Here is a 19,233-nt window from a genome sequence, read left to right as displayed (position 1 = left end):
AAACCAGCATGCACTTATAGCGCCTTATAATGGGGTACGTCCTATGTATGGCAAAAGTTTTAAAATATATCATTCATTGAAGGTGCGCCTTATAACACGGTGCGCCTTATAGTGCGGAAAATACGGTAACTGCGGAAGGGAGACAAGTTATAAATGGTAAATTTAAATTGATATAGGAAAAAGGCTCTGGCATTATTATTATTATTTCATAAATGTGATCAAATCATCAAATGTCACACGGTAAAATAATAAAGTGCGCTGAAGAATTAGTTTTTGTCTGGCGCCTGAGTTCGGAAGTTTTGTTGAATTTAGTCTTGAAATATTTGTAGTGTGGCTCTCTCTCTCTCAAAAAAACAAATATATTTTGCTTTTATGGCTCTTTGGGTTAAAAAGGTTCAGGACCCCTGGTATAGTATAACAAGTAGTAAAAATGGAACCCACTAAAATTAAAGGTGAAATTACAACGGCGGTGCTTCATTAATACATAAAAAGTTAAAAAAAAAGACATCTAAATATGTGTTAGTAAAAAAATATTTCAACACTAGATTAAGATGTACTGTACATGCAACATTAAAAAAATAACATAAAATATATGTCTTCTACCTTGTGGTGATGAGGCCCGCTCATTCTGCTGTGGCCTGAGAGGTGATGGGGGCTCGGCCCCTTCCAGGGGACTACTTTCACAGGTTAGATCCAAACCGCTGTCATTCTCCAATGAGCCCCCGGAAGGAGGCGGGCTCACCTCCGCCTTGAGCCAAGAAATATAAGACATGTTAAAATCGAGTGATAGTCTCTACACCGTGCATATAACAAAAATAAGTACATCACACACTTTCAAATGCAAGTATAAAAGATCTCCAAAAATTCAGTGCGCAAATTTAATATTTGACCACCGGGCAAAAGTGTCCCTAAGATTAAAGTAGTACTTCTCAATAATTTTCTGTCATGCACCCCTTGGAAGAAGAAGACCTCCCACACTCCGACTCAGACTATACAAAGTATCTTTTTTTAAGTACACCTCTGCATAACACTGTGCCCTAATTCATGTATTTAAGAATAAAAAAGAAAAGTATGGACGGCCTTAAAACGTAGAATAGCTTTATTAAACGAGCTGTATGGAATTTGGAACTTTTATACTGCCATCTCCTGGCTTAGTCAGTTCATTCTTGCTGTGTGAGCAAGCATGTGTATTTCCTAGAAGCGCTCGGATAAACTCTTTTTTTTTTCATCTCTTTGGGGATTGGGTCGGTGTTTGGACTTTACTTGAAGTAAGGTTTTTACTCTTACTCATTTGCATGCTACACTGAAAATATAAGCAAAAACAAAAAAACAGGGATGAGCATGACGTCACTCTTCAGCAGCACTGTGTCATAGTTGCCATAGCCTCAATTGGTCCCCGACGTGTGGTGCCAGGTTCTGTCACGGTTGCCACGGCGCCCAATTGGCCCCGCCCACTGACACCAGCTGAAACGCGTTGACAGATTGCTCCCTGGGAGTACTTAAATGCGGTCCTTTGAGCCGTTAGTTGTCAGAGCGTCTGTGCAACTTCTGCAAGACTCCTGTTAAACTCTGTGACATGCCACGCCTGTGAATTCCCGTTTTGCCTGTGTTGTGTCAAGCCCTGTGAATGTCTGTTTTTGCCTGTGTTTTGCCCCTGTTTTGTTCTCTCCCTGAGTTGTTTGATTTTGACCACTTTCTCGTGGCGATCAATCTACTCCCGTGACCAACGATCCACGGACCGAGTGTACGCTCATTCCTCTTCTCCCCAATAAACTGTGAGTAACGTTACGCGATTGGGTTCTCCATTCCTCTTTCCTGACCTGGTTTGTGACACACTGCGCTGCTTCCAGATGGGGGATTTTATATTTTGGCACTAAACCATCAGATTACAGTTGTTGCTAGGATCAGAAATCTCTCAGGAGGCCTTCACAATAAAATTCTGAAGGCCGTGTCCCATAATATCGGTATCTGAGAAAGCTGCATGTTAAGCCAATCATATTCCGATTTGGCGTATGAACGCCTGGCTGGCTTCGAGAAATGTCAGCGATTTCACAAACTTTGATTTGCTAGGGGGTCTTAATTCCCCTAGGTGATCACGCCAACAGCCACTAAACTTAAGGACAAATGCTCCACCAGGAAATACGGTGTATTGGGTTGATTTAATAGAAAAGGTCTTAAGACACCGAAGCAAGCAAACCTTTCGCAATCAAGTACATAGTTCAGAAAAGCGACCCCCTGTTTTAAAAATGAAGTACTACAATTTAGCTAGTTTGCATTTACTTTATTTTGTCACTCTTGGGCTTCTGTAGACTCCAAAAGTGTGTGTTTGACAGAAGATGCTAACAAATCACGTCAGAGACATTTCGCGACACAAACGACACTGCAAGCAAAACGTACAAGTCTTAACCTGTTGAGCGTTACCGTCGTGTTTGAAGGTGATCAAGTGGGTGACGAAATATTTGCAGCTCTTGTCGAGGAATTACCCGAGCTAGTTGAAAATCGCTTAACGATTAGATTTCCGAAACACTAACATTTACGGCAGGTGCTTGATCCTTGAACACATTTACAAGAATTCACTTTTTCTGGGGAGGTGTCGAAAGCAGAATACAAACAAGAGCAGATGGTGAAAGGAAGGAAACGGACCCCGGCCAAAATATCCAACATACCCCACCCCCCTTTTCCCACCTACCCTTTAGACAAAAGTGATTTACAAGAGGGGAAAAGAGGAACAAGCACCAACGGCTACACAAACATTTCAATGAGTGATGATTTAGAAGGAAAGGATATAAGTGAGCGATTCAGCCAAGCAGACTTCATAAGAATTGTAATACAGCTTGTTAGGTTTGGATGAGCAGCAATCGCTAACACATCAATCGTTAGCATTTAATATGACAAAATGTAAAATGTTTTTTTATGCATTTGCTCTTTTCTGACTATTCATGCTACGGTTTGCAGTAGTTTCCAACCAAAGGTGTAACAGACCATACGCACACTGTGATCCCTCGTTTATCACGGTAAATGGGGGTTCCAGGATACCCCTCCCATTTTCAACATGCACTCTGACGATCCCCACTCAAGGCAATAGTTGACCTTGGATAATGGATCAAGGCCACACAGGTGCAGTTCATTATAGGCAGAAAGAATGGATAAATGAGCCACATGACACAAATTTCTTCTCTCAGCCTGGTGCACAGGGTGGCACCCGCTCGCAGCAGTCTGCGATAAGAGATAATGGTTTGTGAAATATTTTTCAACCTGCGGAGTAGCAAGGGATTACTGTACTCTACTAATTCCAGACCGCAATTTTAAAGCATTTAAATCCCAACAAATTATTTTATATGACACACTGCTTAAAGAAATTGACATATTGTGCAAATGGACTATTTTGATGACTACTGTACATCTGTCTCGAAGATAAACAAAATACAGCACTCATGTGGCTGTATTCCATTATCCCTTCTCTTCTACTGCTGTAAGCAGGGGCTGGCAAAGTGCATGATGAAAATGGGGGGGGGGTCAACTTTTGGGATTTTCACAGATTGCGGGTGGGGGCTGGTCCCCACTACCCATTAACTGAGATAAACAAGGACCTACACTATATACATACCTACTTAATATTGTCTATGTTTGTTCTGTAAATAATGCAGATGACCAAAATGCTGGGCTTACCATTAAGGCCATGTTGTTGTCGGTCTCCATAGCGACTGCTGCATATTGCTCAGAAGGCATCGCCGTGGCCGAAGGTGGGGATGACCTCTTTTCAAACCTGTCCAAAAAACAAATTGATTTCCTCTTGTCTTTTATTGAGCATTTTTTTAATTCATTTATTCTCACTTATCATTTCCTGCCACAAACAAATACTAAATATTTTGGGGAAGCAACATGAAACAAGTTTCATCTGTATGTTTAATAAATAAGTATTACATTAAAACCATGAAAATAAGAGGCCAGTCCCTTCGTGCAGCAAAATACGATCAGGGATAATGGATTTTAAGAATATTTTTCAAACCGCGATACCTCGAGTAAGAAGAACAAACCAGTAAGGGATTACAGTACTTCGTTTGTGCATTTAATACTTTACTACTTCCATGTCACAGATTTAAAGGGACAGTGTGTGTTATTTAGTGCCTCCTACTTGTAAAGAAAAGTAATTTAAAAAAACAATATTGTTTTAAATAATAAGAAAAAATACACAAACTCATATAAACATGCATTTTTAAAGTACTTGTAGGTTGAGAATTTAGCATTTATTTTACATAACATGACCCACCTGATTCACCACAGTAAAACGCTACCATCATTTTTATCATGGCCCATAACAAAATGTCTATAACTGATAGGTAATCATTGCACTAACACAGTTCATAGTGCCCTGTTTAAGTGAAGCATGCACCTGTACTATTGGGCACGACCTGTCGGGGACAATGACGCTTCATAAGACATTGCCCTGAAAACTAATGCTAGCTGCCTTTAATAACGAGGGAAGAAGAAATACAATGGCAAAGCGAATCCACACGAGAGCAATGTCGGCGTAATTTTCAAGCAGACTTGCCAAAAGACATGGCAACAATTTCAAGCATTTACGAGCACTTCACCCAGAATTCAAGCTCTTTCCAATCCTAGTAAACACAACATTAAAATTCAAGTATTTTCAATGATTTCAAGCACCTGTACGAGCTCTACTGACATAATTGTCCGCCGCATTGTTGCTACCGGTACCCAAAAACCTCAAAAAGGCTGGGCAAAAAAATGCAAAGTAAAATGGTGAATTTGAGTCAATTCAAGTCTCTAGTCTAGTTTGTATTCTTCCATGTACTTTTTAGCACTCGTTTTTGGTTGCAACCCACAATACAGCACCATCTAGTGGTCAAATAATACACACGGTCTTTTAAATATACAGTGGGACCTCGCTACTTCGCGGTTCCACGTTTGCGGGTTCAGAGCTTCGCGGGTCTAAAAAAAAAAAATAATAAAATAAAATAATAAAAAGAAAAAAACTTTTTTTTTTAAGCATTATTGAAGGGGCGTCGCTACTTCGCAGATTTTCACTTTTCGCGGGTGGTTTTGGTCCCCATTAACCGGGTCTAAAAAATAATCATAAAATAAAATAATAAAGAATTAAATAAATATATGTATATATATATATATATATATATATATATATATATATATATATATATATATATATATATATATATATATTTTTTTTTTTTTTTTTTTTTAAGCATTTTTGAAGGGGTGTCGCTACTTCGCGTATTTTACACTTTTCATTAACCGCGATAACCGAGGGATTACTGTATTCGTAATGGTTATTCATGTCCTGCAAATTCACTTTTGTTGACTACGTTAGGCTCGGAGATTAATCAAAAAATTCACATTTTTAACCCTCTGAGGTGCAATACCATATTTCTACCACTAACAGCAGCAGCACTGTTGTGGTTTTGCTACTTGAGTGGCTGCAAATTGTCCTTATCATTGGTAAAATGACCCGTTGACTTGAAGAAAAACCCAAAACAAGCACTGACAAGCAGAAATGAATTTCTGATAAAGAAAAAAAAACACGATCACGCCACCGAGCGCTTGAGTCACATTCTTGGGTTTATTGTACGGGGATTACTTACTTTCAGCCTGCATGCACATGACACGCATATGTCAACACTTGACAGTGCGCATTTGTGTGTGCATGTCAAGGAAACGCTTCATTTATTGAAAAATTCACAAAGCAAACCTGATACGCCAAAAAACTTAAATTCACATTTACGTAATTTCAAGTTTTGTTTTTACATGAATTGAATATTTACAATGAAAAAGGTGAGAAGAAAACTTGGAAAAAAAGCCCCAGAATAAAGATAAAGTAGACCCCGGGATGCATCGTCCACACCTTACAAGTTTATATGCATTTTCCCACTATACGACTTCCAGAAAAAAGTGTATATTTCCAAAAGGTAAGGGTGGGAAAAATATATATCCACTATTGTCCGCCGTGTCCACAAACACTCACCTTTACCGGTCCCCACTTCCCGTCACCCCGCGTTTGTTATGCCCCTTCTTTTTAATTGGCCCGTGCAAGACATATCAGAATAAGTGTCCAAAATAAATTAAAATAAATACATTACAAAAATATACAGTTGTAAATACATATTATACATGGTTACACATATCTACAAAGAAAGATGATACACCGAGAGAGTTTTCAAAGCTTTAATAATAATAATATAACTTTCATCCCAAACGGTGCCTGACAGGGCAGTTAATGGTAGCAACACGCTAGCAACACGCTCGCAACACAGTAAACGGGTCTGTTAAAAAAACATACCGTACTTGTAAAAATCACGGTAAACCGTCCTCATCTTTCTCCTTAGAACTGAAGCCATCAAAGTCGTCTTCCTCAGTGTTGGAAAGAAACAGTGTCATATAGAAGTCGTCCCGCGCTCCCGCAGCCGGACTCGCACTCTCATTGTCGCTGGAACTTTCATCCACTCCTGATTCTGTGCCTTCCTCTCCGGCACGCAGCAGACCGGCTTTTCGGAACCCGTTGGTTATGGTGGATTTTTTGATGCTGCCCCACGCTGTCAGGATCCACTGGCAGACTTGCGAAAAAGGTGCCTTTCGCATGCGGCCAGTTTTAGTGAAGTTGCAGTCTTCCTCGGCGCATATATTCCACCGGTCTAAATCTTACCTTTTGTACTCGAGCGCTGCTGGCGGGCGTTAGAAAAATTACATAAATTGGCCGCATCACTGAATAAGCCGCAGGGTTGAAAGTTTGGGGTTTGTACTCGAGCACTGCTGGAGGCCGTTAGAAAAATTACATAAATTGGCCGCATCACTGAATAAGCCGCAGGGTTGAAAGTTTGGGGGAAAAGTAGCGGCTTATAGTCCGGAATTTACAGTGATTAGGTAGATTTCATAATTGTGGAACAATTAATACGCTAATGGTTGGGATTAACAAATGTCTATCCCCCAAAATGATTGGCTAGCTACTTCCTGCCTTGACTCATGGTAGTGTAAGCGCATAACAAACTGTTGTCAGTTTCAACAAATCAGCTAATACAATAAATCAGTTTAGTAATATAATCGCAAAATATTTTAATTAAATTGAAACGCTAAATAGCAATTGCTTTTGAACTGAAGATTAGAGTGACAGTGTGTATTATTGGCTCATGTTATGTTGAATAAATGAAAAATTGTCGACTTACAACTATTTATAAATATGCACGATAGTTTGAGGATTTTTGCATATCATTCTGATAAATATTGTTTTTTTATTTTATTTTTCCACTAAGAGGCACTAAATAATACACACTGTCCCTTTAAAAAAAATCCAACTTTGAGGTGTTTGTGCGTATGACTGGTCAAGTAAGTTGCCTCATGTCTATGAGCCTATCTGCTATGGGTCAACATTATATACGATGCTAGTTTGATATTAGCCAAATTCCCTCCCACATTGCCTTACTCATTCTTCATACAGATCAGAATCATAATAATTTGTAAATTGATCTGATTCAATACTTTCGTATTTTAGTAATGTAATTTAGCTATGGGTCCCAAGACTTACATTGATGCTAAAGTGAAAAGCAAAAACATGATAACCATTGCAAGGAAGCTTCCGATTCAAGAAATATGAAGAAGGCACACCAATCATTATCCTCACTAACTTGCATGGTCATAAAAAATCAACTATCTGGACTTTTGTTAAACAATAAGGAGGTGATTAAAACAAGGTAATATTCAAGGGCAAGGCAATCCTTATACGTGAATATTCTGTTTAATTTTTAATTTGACGTCCTTCTCTACTCCGCCCCCTGCATCCATCTACTACTCTACCAGCACATGTCACATCACACCAAAGGTGAATAAGATGTAATTTTTCTTTTACATGTTTATTTCTTTAGAATGTTAACCAATCATATTCATGCCTACTACTTATAAGTAACACTTACTACATACTTTTTTATTACTTCAAAATTTTTACCTGGGGTTTGGAGTTAATTACCATTGGTTTCTCTCCCCTGCTTTATGATAATTTCACTTGAAGATCCCCAAATCAGAACAGATTAAAGTCATATACTGGGGTCTGGTACATGATTATATAGTGTTGCACACTCTACAAATGACACAAAAACATAATCTTTTTCTTCTTGAAGGATGTTTAGTGGAGTTGATGTGATCCCAAACTACACGGCATATAAGGAATGTGGCCCCCAGCAAATGATAAAGGGCCCCCTACGACACACACACACACACACACACACACACACACACAAACGTGAATAAGGCACGTTTAGAAGTGAACAATCCCCTCCGTAATCTCCAACCAGCAGGCTTTAAAGGGGAGCCCCCTACCGTCCCTCGAAACCTTGGCCCCATTCCCTTGATGGGCCCCTGCAGTCCCCTCCTCTGCACTTCTCGGCCCCGCCGACACATTGTTGCACAGGCTGCTTCAATTCAAGTAAACTTAAACTTAAAGTATAATTGTAGACATGCTATGTTCAATAAAGTCGGAAAATACGTTTTTGGATAGTATGTTTTACAAATGAATAAATTTAGGTTAATTTTCAGTATCAGCTAATACTTACTTTTCTCTAAGTCGGTCTGAAAAAAAGGATTGTGCATCCCTGCTTCTATATAAAATATCAATACAGTGCATGCCTCTTTGTACTGTTAACTAACATGCTTGCATAAATAATACTACTGCATAAAACATCAACACCATGCAGACTCCTCAGTACTATTAGCTAGCATGGGAGCATAAATGACGCTACTGTATACAATGTCTACATTGTGCTTACTCCTTAGTACTATTAAATAGCATGCTAGCATATGTAACGCTATTGTATAAAGTGTTAAGACTCTGCATACTCCTCAGTATCATTAGCTAGCACGCTAGAATGAATAAAGAAACTGTGTAAAGCATCACCACTGTGTACACTACTCAGTGCAATTAGCTAGCATGTTAGCATAAATAACACTACCATATAAAGTGTCAACATCATGCATAGTCGTCAGTATTATTAGCTAGCATGCTAGCATAAATACTGTGTAAAGCATCAATATCGTACATTAGGGCTGCACGAATAACCGAGATCTAGTTGATTGCAATGTGAGGTAATGCAATTATGTAATCGCCAGACACTGTGTTTTTTTAAAGCATTTACATTTTTTTTTTTCTCATGCGTTATTTGAGTAATAGAGTGTTTGCCCTACCAGAATTGTCACAGTTCAGGTTTTAACGGCACTTGCCGATAAATGCGCGGCAAAATTTTCAAGAAGCACACCATGCCAGACACCTACCTAATGGTCAGCAGACAGCAACCCTACCAAACCTCCCCAGGAGAGAGCGCTTTTTCTCAAGGTTAAAGCCTGTCACTACGATTTACACACTTTTTTATTAAGATATTAAATTGCATCAAAATTGGAATACTAGTCTGAAAAATCACAATTACATTTGTTTTTTCAAAATCATGTAGCCACACCGTATATACTTTTAAGTTATCAAACATGTTTAACAAAAATCAGTTCACTTTTCTTTAAAGGGCTAAATCAGTTAAAATAATTGTGTACTTTAACAATGATACTATTAAATACTTTAAAATGAAGAAAAAATTGCCATAATCAAACAATATTGCTTCCAATAATAAAACTATTGTATTAACAAATATATTAGAGCTTAATACATTTATTTTACAAAACTGTTATAAAATTGGTCGGATCAATCTCAGCCAATCGTACCCATAGAGAATAAATACAGTACAAAAAAATATTGTAGCCCTGACTTGCAAAGTCTTACGCAGCACATGAGATTGTACACCAAATGAAGGGAAAGGCATTGTGGGAAGTAGTTCAACATGTCTCAATTTTTATGATGGCATTCTAATGAGCATATTTCAAGTTAAATCCCTCCTGGTGACACCCAAAGATAACATTTTGTTTTTGCCACCGACAGCTCAAAAAGAATTTTGACACTTTCCTTTACTTGCCCCAACCTGCCTTGATCCCTTTTGTAACACCCTCCTCACCTCTCATCTGGACCATTGACCCCAAGTAGTTAAAGCCCACCACCTGCGCTTGGATTTTAGTTTCACAAATTGTCTGACTTGCGCGACCTTCTTCGCTCCTTTTTCCAGCACATGTCTCCAAGACGCTGCAGACCACAAGGTCATCTAAAGACATGGTGACCCAGTGGGATTCCAGTTGCACCTAGTGTCAGTCTACCCATCACCATTGAAAAGAAGAAGGAAGTTGATCCTTGAGTCTAACCTCAACATAGTTCTTAAGTCAATTATGTGTCACGGAGCAACACCTTTCTGGACCGCAAATAAAAAATTTTTGTAACGAGTACCATTACGTGTTATTAATAAAATGATGTAACTCAACTGTCATTAAGACATGGTGTGTTACCCTGCTACCTATTGAGAGCAGATCATGGATTATGATATCCTCTGATCACTAACATATTCGCTCACTGTTAACTTTAAACTTTAAACACCTAAAATAAATAGAGAAAACATCGATTGAAAGCATTGTCCTTAAGTACCAAGACATAAAAATCATTTTTTTAAATTTTATTTTAGAAAACTGCTCTAAAGGGTTTGGTGCTGCTGATTGGCAAGTATCAAACCACTGGGAATGGTTTCGGTATCATAAATCATCACTAGATGGCAGAAATGGCGTTCATCAAATCGTTGTCCACACGTCGAGGATCCCCTACTTCTTGTGTTTCTTTGATTCCTCTATCCATCTATCCCCTATCTATTCCTCTATTGAGAGTGTGTGGGCATCCCCCGTGTGACTGAAATCCAGTGATAACGTCACAGGAACATCGGGCGCTGATAAGTTCTTTCAAATTTCATCATCAATCATGCAAAAATTCAGTGTTCTTGCAGTTGATTTAGTTTTTAGTGAAATGAACATAAAAAAAACATAAAAGACGTGATAATACGTCCATAGCACTGAATGAGTTAAGTATGTGTTAGCACTGCCCAACTGAGTTCAAAGAGCCCTCATGCTTTATTTTCCAATTCTTCTATCTGCCCTTTTCTTACTTTTTGCAAAGCTGTTCCTGTTGGATAACATCAGATCGGAGGAATGGGTGTTTGGGGAGAGTGACGGAGAGAGGGCTGTAGAGTGATATCATGCTCGTCCTCGAATGTTTTTGTTTTTAATTATTCCAGTTACGTTGGCGCCATCTAATGAAAAGAGAACAAGGATGCTGAATTTCTCCCTTATGATTTTTCTATATACTCCCTATCATATATATATATACATATACATATATATATATATATATATATATATATATATATATATATATATATATATATATATATATATATATATATATATATATATATATCCTGTACTCACATCCAAGCCATGTATGGTGGGTGGGTTATCCCTTAACAATTAGGGTTGTAGGGGCACCATTTCCTGTGGTGTGTCTTTGGTAAGTACAGCCTGGTGGTGCCCATCCCTCCCCAGGCCAACAAATGTTTACAACCATCAAATAAAATACTGAAATCATAGATTCAGTTTATATCCGCATAGTTGGTTGTGTGGTTTTAGGGAGGGGGCGTGGCTTAAACAGGAACAACAACATCAATGGTGCAAACATGAGCACAGAAATCACGGTTTAAGTGTGCTGAATTTTGGTCTATTTTATTTGTAGTTATTCTGTATGATGCGGCAGGGGTAAACCAGTGAAAGCTGTCGGGCCATGCTGTTGAACAAAAGAGTGTGTTTTGTCACCCTGAACCGAGTGACATGGCCACTTTCTTGTGTCCCGTTTCATTTGGAGGGACGAAAGCTTGACCAACTTAGGTGCAGAGGTGCCTAACTTGGGTGTTTGGGCAATTAGTTGATGTTTTGTGTGTGTTTTTTGCTATTTTCCCCTTTTATTAGTTGTGATTGCTTCAGCAAGGCACAACTACATTGCCAAGTGCTGTAAGCATTGCCAAGTGCTGCGAAGCAGGCACAACTATTATAATCCCCCGAGATCTTATTAAAATTATTATATCTATCTTCTTCCGTCGAATTTTGACGGGCCTCTCCTACCAGAGCTTTTGGAGTAGCCCAACGATTCATATACCAAAAATTCCGACCGAATCAGGACTCTCCTGCGACAATACAGATTTTCGATGGGGCCCCGGAGACCAAAAAAAGTCCCCATCCGGAATAATGGGTTTTGAGAATCTCCCATCCGGAATACATGGGCCCATTCATTTCTATGGGTAGTCATGGAAACGAGGGCTTTTTCAGAGGTTAGTAAGGACTAAGCAGGGACTGTCCAGGGTGGCTTGAGGGGGCCCGACCCACATTACCTTTAACCATGGGTAAATGGTGAATTCAAAAGAGTGGATGCTAGCGAGAGGATGCTAACAGCTATGTGCGCCGCTAGCAAGGTGTTGGGCTGGCACAGCCAGCCCAAGTATTAGCACAAGCTAGCTGTAAACACTGTGGGCAATGCTAACTTCTTCATGCCCAAGATTTTGGGAATGGCTATATTGTAACAACTTCATATTTAACAATTAATGCTAATGGGTTCATGTTAATGAGTTATGCTAATAGGTACATACTAAAAAGTGATGCTAACAGCTAAAGGCTAACTTCTTTATGCTAAAAAAATTTGGTAATGGAAATATTTTAACGACTTCATATTTACAATTTATGATAATAGATACATGTTGATGAGTTATGCTAACGGATACATGCTAAAAAGTGATGCTATCAGCTAAATGCTAACTCCTTCATGTTAAAATTTTTTGATAATGGCAATATTTTAAAGACTTCATATTTACAAATTATGCTAATGGACTCATGTTGAGGAGTTATGCTAATGGGTACAAGCTAAAAAGTGACGCAAACGGCTAAATGCTTACTTTTTCATGCTAAAATGTTTTGGTAAAGACAATATTGTAAAAACTTCATAACTACAAATTATGCTAATGGCCTCATGTTGATGAGTTATGCTAATGGATACATGCCAAAAAGTGATGCTAACGGCTAAATGCTAACTTCTTCATGCTGAAAAATTATTCTAATGCTAACATGCTAACGACTCAGCAGATTGAATGGGCTCAATGCATTCCTGATGGGCCAATTCAAACAGAATGGCTCATTCCTTTCAAACATGTACATTTATATTTTTTTAATGTGTAATGACAGTGTTATTACCATGAATGTGATTTTTTAGACCTCCACCAGGCATATCCTTGCTGCTAACGGTTATTGGCCCATCTCAAATGAACTTGCCAGTACCGGGGGGTGTGGGGGGGCGGAGTCCCCCCACAGAACCAAGTAAAAAGATTACAAATACATCTCTCTGAGTTAAAAACTTTATGCTAACTCCTAATGCTAACAACTCAGCGCTACCGGTTCTTTACCAACATCTGCCAGATCAATCACAACTCTTACAATTGCCGTGGGAATTGTCTAGTTTTCTTTGTTATTGTATGTGTTTGTCTTGCTGTCGGTCACCCCTCTTGAGGGATATGACCAAGATAGATAGATAGATAGATAGATAGATAGATAGATAGATAGATAGATAGATAGATAGATAGATAGATAGATAGATAGATAGATAGATAGATAGATAGATAGATAGATAGATAGATAGATAGATAGATAGATAGATAGATAGATAGATAGATAGATAGATAGATAGATAGATAGATAGATAGATAGATAGATAGATAGATAGATAGATAGATAGATAGATAGATAGATAGATAGATAGATAGATAGATAGATAGATAGATAGATAGATAGATAGATAGATAGATAGATAGATAGATAGATAGATAGATAGATAGATAGATAGATAGATAGATAGATAGATAGATAGATAGATAGATAGATAGATAGATAGATAGATAGATAGATAGATAGATAGATAGATAGATAGATAGATAGATAGATAGATAGATAGATAGATAGATAGATAGATAGATAGATAGATAGATAGATAGATAGATAGATAGATAGATAGATAGATAGATAGATAGATAGATAGATAGATAGATAGATAGATAGATAGATAGATAGATAGATAGATAGATAGATAGATAGATAGATAGATAGATAGATAGATAGATAGATAGATAGATAGATAGATAGATAGATAGATAGATAGATAGATAGATAGATAGATAGATAGATAGATAGATAGATAGATAGATAGATAGATAGATAGATAGATAGATAGATAGATAGATAGATAGATAGATAGATAGATAGATAGATAGATAGATAGATAGATAGATAGATAGATAGATAGATAGATAGATAGATAGATAGATAGATAGATAGATATTCTGACAACATACCATGCCTGGAGAAAAAAAGAAATTCTCTTGGACAGTACCAAGAAATATACGGTAATTAGTAACTACTTCTGAGTGTCGTTAACAGAATTACTTTTTAAATGAAATAACTAGTAACTGTAACTAAGTACTATTTTTCCATGACGTGCCCAACACTCATTTTATATAACTCCGAGTCACCCAAGTTTTTTAATACATCTGAATATGAGATTTGGATTCACAAAAATAGTGGCAATAACAACTATGATGTCCCACTTTGGAGTTCGTTTTGTTGCCCTGCCTTCATCGTTGTCATGGTAACTAAAGCCATACTTGGATGAACAAGTTGAAGATGTTTTAACAGATAGGACAGATATATTTACAAAAAAGATATTGAAATATAAAATTCAAAAAGCAATCAAAACTTGAGAAAAAATAATAACTTTGAGACTGCGCTTTATGATTTTTTTTATGACCAGTGTGGAATACGATGTTTTTTCATAAATTTTCCCTACATCAACAACCAATTATTTTACCTTTCAAAAACATATAAAATTTAAACTCTGCAGTTTTTGTGTGTATGGCACACTGCGTCTCTAAGATGGCTCATATAAAATATGAATCTGCTATTGGTTTGCATTAAAATGCTGAGATGCCATTGGCTTAACTCCCTCCCACAATTTTTTTCTCTATCTTCATTCATGGGGAGAGCACGAGCTGGTTTTTGTTTTTCAGAAGGCCGAGACTCCATGCGACCCAGAACTGAAAGCAGAAGGTCGGCGTCTTCTGGTCACCCAACCTTCTCAACAAACTCTTTCAACAAGATACCTTTGGGTTACCGTGAGGTAAACTAAGAAAAGATTTTACAACTGACTGTTTTGGTGCAAGGGCAAACAATATTTCATTTCAGACATGTGATGAAAATAATTCTTGATCATTTAAATAAGACGAGTGTTTTACCACTGTTTATGGATGAATGACTTTCCCTGTTCCCGTTTTCTAGAACTTGTGTCAACATCCATCCATTATCTGCACCGCTTATCCTCAAAAGGGTCGCAAGGGGTGCTGGAGCCCATCCCAGCTATCTTCGGGCAGTGGGCAGGGGAAGCCCTGAACAGGTTGCCAGCCATTTGCAGGGCACACAGGGACAGACAATTCGCTCGCTCATTCACACCTAGGGACAGGGAATTTGGACCGGCCAATTAACCTAACATGCATGTTTTTGGAATGTGGGAGGAAACCAGAGTGCCCGGAGGAAACCCACACAAGCACGGGGAGAACAGACAAACTCCATACAGGAGGTTCGATCCCATGACCTCAGAACTGTGCCGCACACGCGCTAACCACTGCGCCGCCATGCTAATTTAAGGCAATTTACTCCACTCATATATATATATATATATATATATATATATAAACATTATGCAGAAAGCATGTACTTCTTTTCTCACGTTTTGTATGTTTTACAATTAGGGTATCCCTTTAAAAATTCATTGATACTTTATCTAATCACTCTTTACACATTCGTCTTTTTGTCAAATTCTGTGTCCATGTTAAGAATCTGTTTGTGTGTATGAGAGTGTGTGTTTGTGTGGTGGGGGGGTATATTTTGAGATATTACCCAAAAATACAGATTTTAATAGATTTTTGCATACACTAACTGTATTGCTTGATTTAATATGTATTATTTTTCACTTCATTTTATGTAATATTATCATTTTTAAAGTTGAACCTTTAAAATCAGCTTCATTTGAACTCACTGTCTTCCCATTTTCATCCACCCACTAACTCTACTGTACCAGCTCAAGCCATGTCACACAAAATGCAACTAAAATGTCATTGTTCCAATAGATTTATATTAATGTATGTTAATTGATCCTATCACATGTAATACATATTTGTAGTACTTATTACATAGAATTTAGTTATTTTATTGTTCATGCTGTGGGTCCGAGGCTTACTGTGATGCTAAAAGGACAAAGAAAAAGTGATACGCATGGAAACAAAGCCTATGATTATAAATAAATACAATGAATTCACACAAATCCCTACCACTGTTAAATTGCATGGCTGTAAGTAATCAATGATCAAGACTATTATTCAAAATAAGACGGTGATTAAAGAGAGGAAATCCTTTATGGGTATTGTGATCCTTGCAAACTGAAGTTTTAAAGTTTCTGTTAATTTTAATCAGCAACTGCTGTCTCTTCCCCCCTCTACATCCACCTGCTACACCACTTGACCAGCTCAAACCACACCAAAGGTATATAAAATGGCATTGTTCCTTCATATATGTGTATTTACAATGTTATTAAATCATATTCACTTATATTTAGCACAATTATTACTTGAGAAATAGTTTTATGTTATTTCATTGTTTAATCTGATGTTACGGGGGTTCGGAACGCATTAGCCTAATTACAATTCTATCTCCCGCTATATGGCATTTCCACTTTGCAAACTGCACCTCAGAACAGATAAATGTTGTATGCTAGGGTGCCAGAGGAGCACTAAAACTGTTGATAATGTTGCCATTAAACCAGCCATTACTTATTTTGGGTTTCCCTAAAAAAAAAAAAAAAAACATTTTTTTTCCGCTTGAACTAAACACATTTAATTCAATTGGGGTAAATAATGTCTTCAAATATCTGTCTTGTACCTTCCTTTCTCATCCTAAAGAACCAATTGAACAAAATAATTAACAAAACCCGAAAATTCACGTTGAAAGCACGTCATACAAAGCTGGGGCCCTGTTTCCAAGGTGGGTCCCTGCCTTGAGTCTTTCCGACACTTTCGACGAATTCACGTGCGCGTATTTTTAGGGGCAAGTCATTTAGCGTACTCGCGACATTGTCATAACATGTTTATGACACTGCAAAAAAACAGGTGGCCATTATCACGTGTAGGTGGGGCAAAAAGAACTTACATTGGCATCCAGGAAGAAAATGTTTTCGCTTTCCCGTCGTGCAAACTGTTCCCAAAGTTGATTTGTTGCGCACGAGATAGTTGCAAAGAGAGAAGGAACGTGCCACTGCAGATCAGAGTTTTATTCAATGATTCCTCCCAGCCAACCACTGCCTACCAGTCACGCCTACTTATGTGGGGTGTGCGGGGCTTCACCTCCTCTCTTCTTTTGCTAGAGAAAACAAGACGCTGGGTGTGGCTTAAATTTGGTGCTCGAGCCAGGTAAATAAGCAGTAACTACAGTACTGTGAGTAAGGAATAAAAAATCAAAATGACCCGCTTTGATTTTGGAAAATAGGGGGAAAAATGCACATGTATGGAAAAGCAACCCTGCATTAAAGTATGAATAAATATCTACAAACATATGCTGTAAAAATAAATGAACAGATAGATGAATCACGCAAAGCCTAAACATATGACATACATGTGTTAGTATATTGATGCATTATCTCATTTATTTTGTAATATGTTTAAAAATCCATCCATTATCTGCACCACTTGTCGTCAGTAGGGTCGCGGGGGTGCTGGAACCCATCCCACCTATCTTTGGGCAGTTGGCAGGGGACACCCTGAACTGGTTGCCAGACATCTGCAGGGCACACAGGGACAGACAACTCACTCGCTCATTCATTCCTAGGGACAATTTGAACTGGCCAATTGAGCTGTCATGCATGTTCTAGAATGTGGGAGGAAGCCGGAGTGCCCGGAGGAAACCCACGTAAGCACGAGGAGAACATCGCAACTCTGCACAGGGAGGCTGGTAGCTGGATTTGACCCCATGGAATTAGCACTATGCCACGTGCGAGCTAACCACTCAGCCGACATGCCACTCATATTTTTATTTCAGTATTTATTTTGTCATTTATTTTGTCGTCTATCTTGTCGTTTGTCTTTCAACCAAAATATGAAAGTCACATGTGATGCAATGTGTATTGTATGATAAGATACTCATAATTTTGGAACAAATTATTTTCCCCCAGTGGTTTAGTATGTAGTATCAATATTGTCAAACACCAGTGCCTGTAAATGCAGAGGTCCAGCTTATCTATGAAGCATGGGATGACTCTGTACACTGAAAAAAACAAACAACGGCAACCATGTGATGAAGTTGCTGTATATGAGTCAGATCAGAAAGCTCCTACTGCTACTGGTAACCACGGAAACCAGTAATATATGTTTCATGTAGGGGAGCGAACCCCTAACTAAAAACTGTCCTGGAGAGACATGGGGGCCACCAGGCTGTACTTGCACAAGACACCCCACAGGAAGAGGTCTCCCTACAAACTTGGTTGTTAAATATCTATGAACCGCGATTTTCTCATTTATATTGTCGTTTGTTTTTTTCACGCATTTTGTCGTGTACTTATTTAAAGTATAAATATATATTAATTGTGACTGTGTATTATGCCGTTTATGTTGTTATGGATTTTGTCGTGTATTTGGTTGTGTATTTGTTGTGTCTTTTCTCATATATTTTATCTTATCATTTGTCAAATATTTTGCTGTCGACTTTGTTGTTTACTTTTATTTATTTTTTATTTAGTCGTGTGTTTTGTTATATATATTGTTGTGTAATTTGTCATTTATTTTGTCATGTATTTTGTCTTGAATTTGTTATTTTGTGATGTATTTTCTGGTGTTTTTTGTTATGGTTTTGTAGTTTATTTTTGTCCTGTATTTTGTTGTGTATTATGTTGTGTGTTTTGTCATGTATTCTGTCAAATCTTTTGTCGAGTACTTTGTTGTGTAGTTTGTCATCTATTTTGTTGTGTATTTTGTGTTGTATTTACTCATGTATTTTGTTGGGTTTTTTGTCGTTTATTTTGTCACAACAAAATGTTATTTAAACGTGGGGACAGGTCCAACTGGTTGAGCTTCTCATATAGCCATTTCGTTCACCACTGATCAACCAATTGATGAAAAGCTCTACCAGTTCCACCTGCCCCCTAATTTGAATAATATTTTGTTGTGA

General features: G+C 37.9%; 1 protein-coding gene across 1 annotated transcript in view; it reads right to left on the bottom strand.

Moving 5' to 3' along the window:
• dnmt3bb.1 (DNA (cytosine-5-)-methyltransferase 3 beta, duplicate b.1) overlaps positions 1–17,358 on the bottom strand; it is a 41,414-nt gene extending 24,056 nt beyond the window's left edge. The window contains exons 1-3 of the mRNA XM_088329988.1: positions 17,224–17,358; positions 3,670–3,766; positions 604–748 (exon numbers count right to left, since the gene is read on the bottom strand). Of these exons, the coding sequence (XP_088186114.1) occupies positions 604–748; positions 3,670–3,766; positions 17,224–17,231 (250 nt within the window). The 5' untranslated portion in view covers positions 17,232–17,358. The remainder of the gene's footprint in view (positions 1–603; positions 749–3,669; positions 3,767–17,223) is intronic.
• Positions 17,359–19,233: the final 1,875 nt, after the last annotated feature.

The sequence above is a fragment of the Urocampus carinirostris genome, chromosome 3, assembly GCF_059441175.1.
Source record: "Urocampus carinirostris isolate Australia breed hairy pipefish chromosome 3, RoL_Ucar_1.0, whole genome shotgun sequence".
Taxonomy (NCBI): domain Eukaryota; kingdom Metazoa; phylum Chordata; class Actinopteri; order Syngnathiformes; family Syngnathidae; genus Urocampus; species Urocampus carinirostris.
Note: the sequence above shows the minus strand (reverse complement) of the source record. Positions and strands in the feature narration are given on the sequence as shown.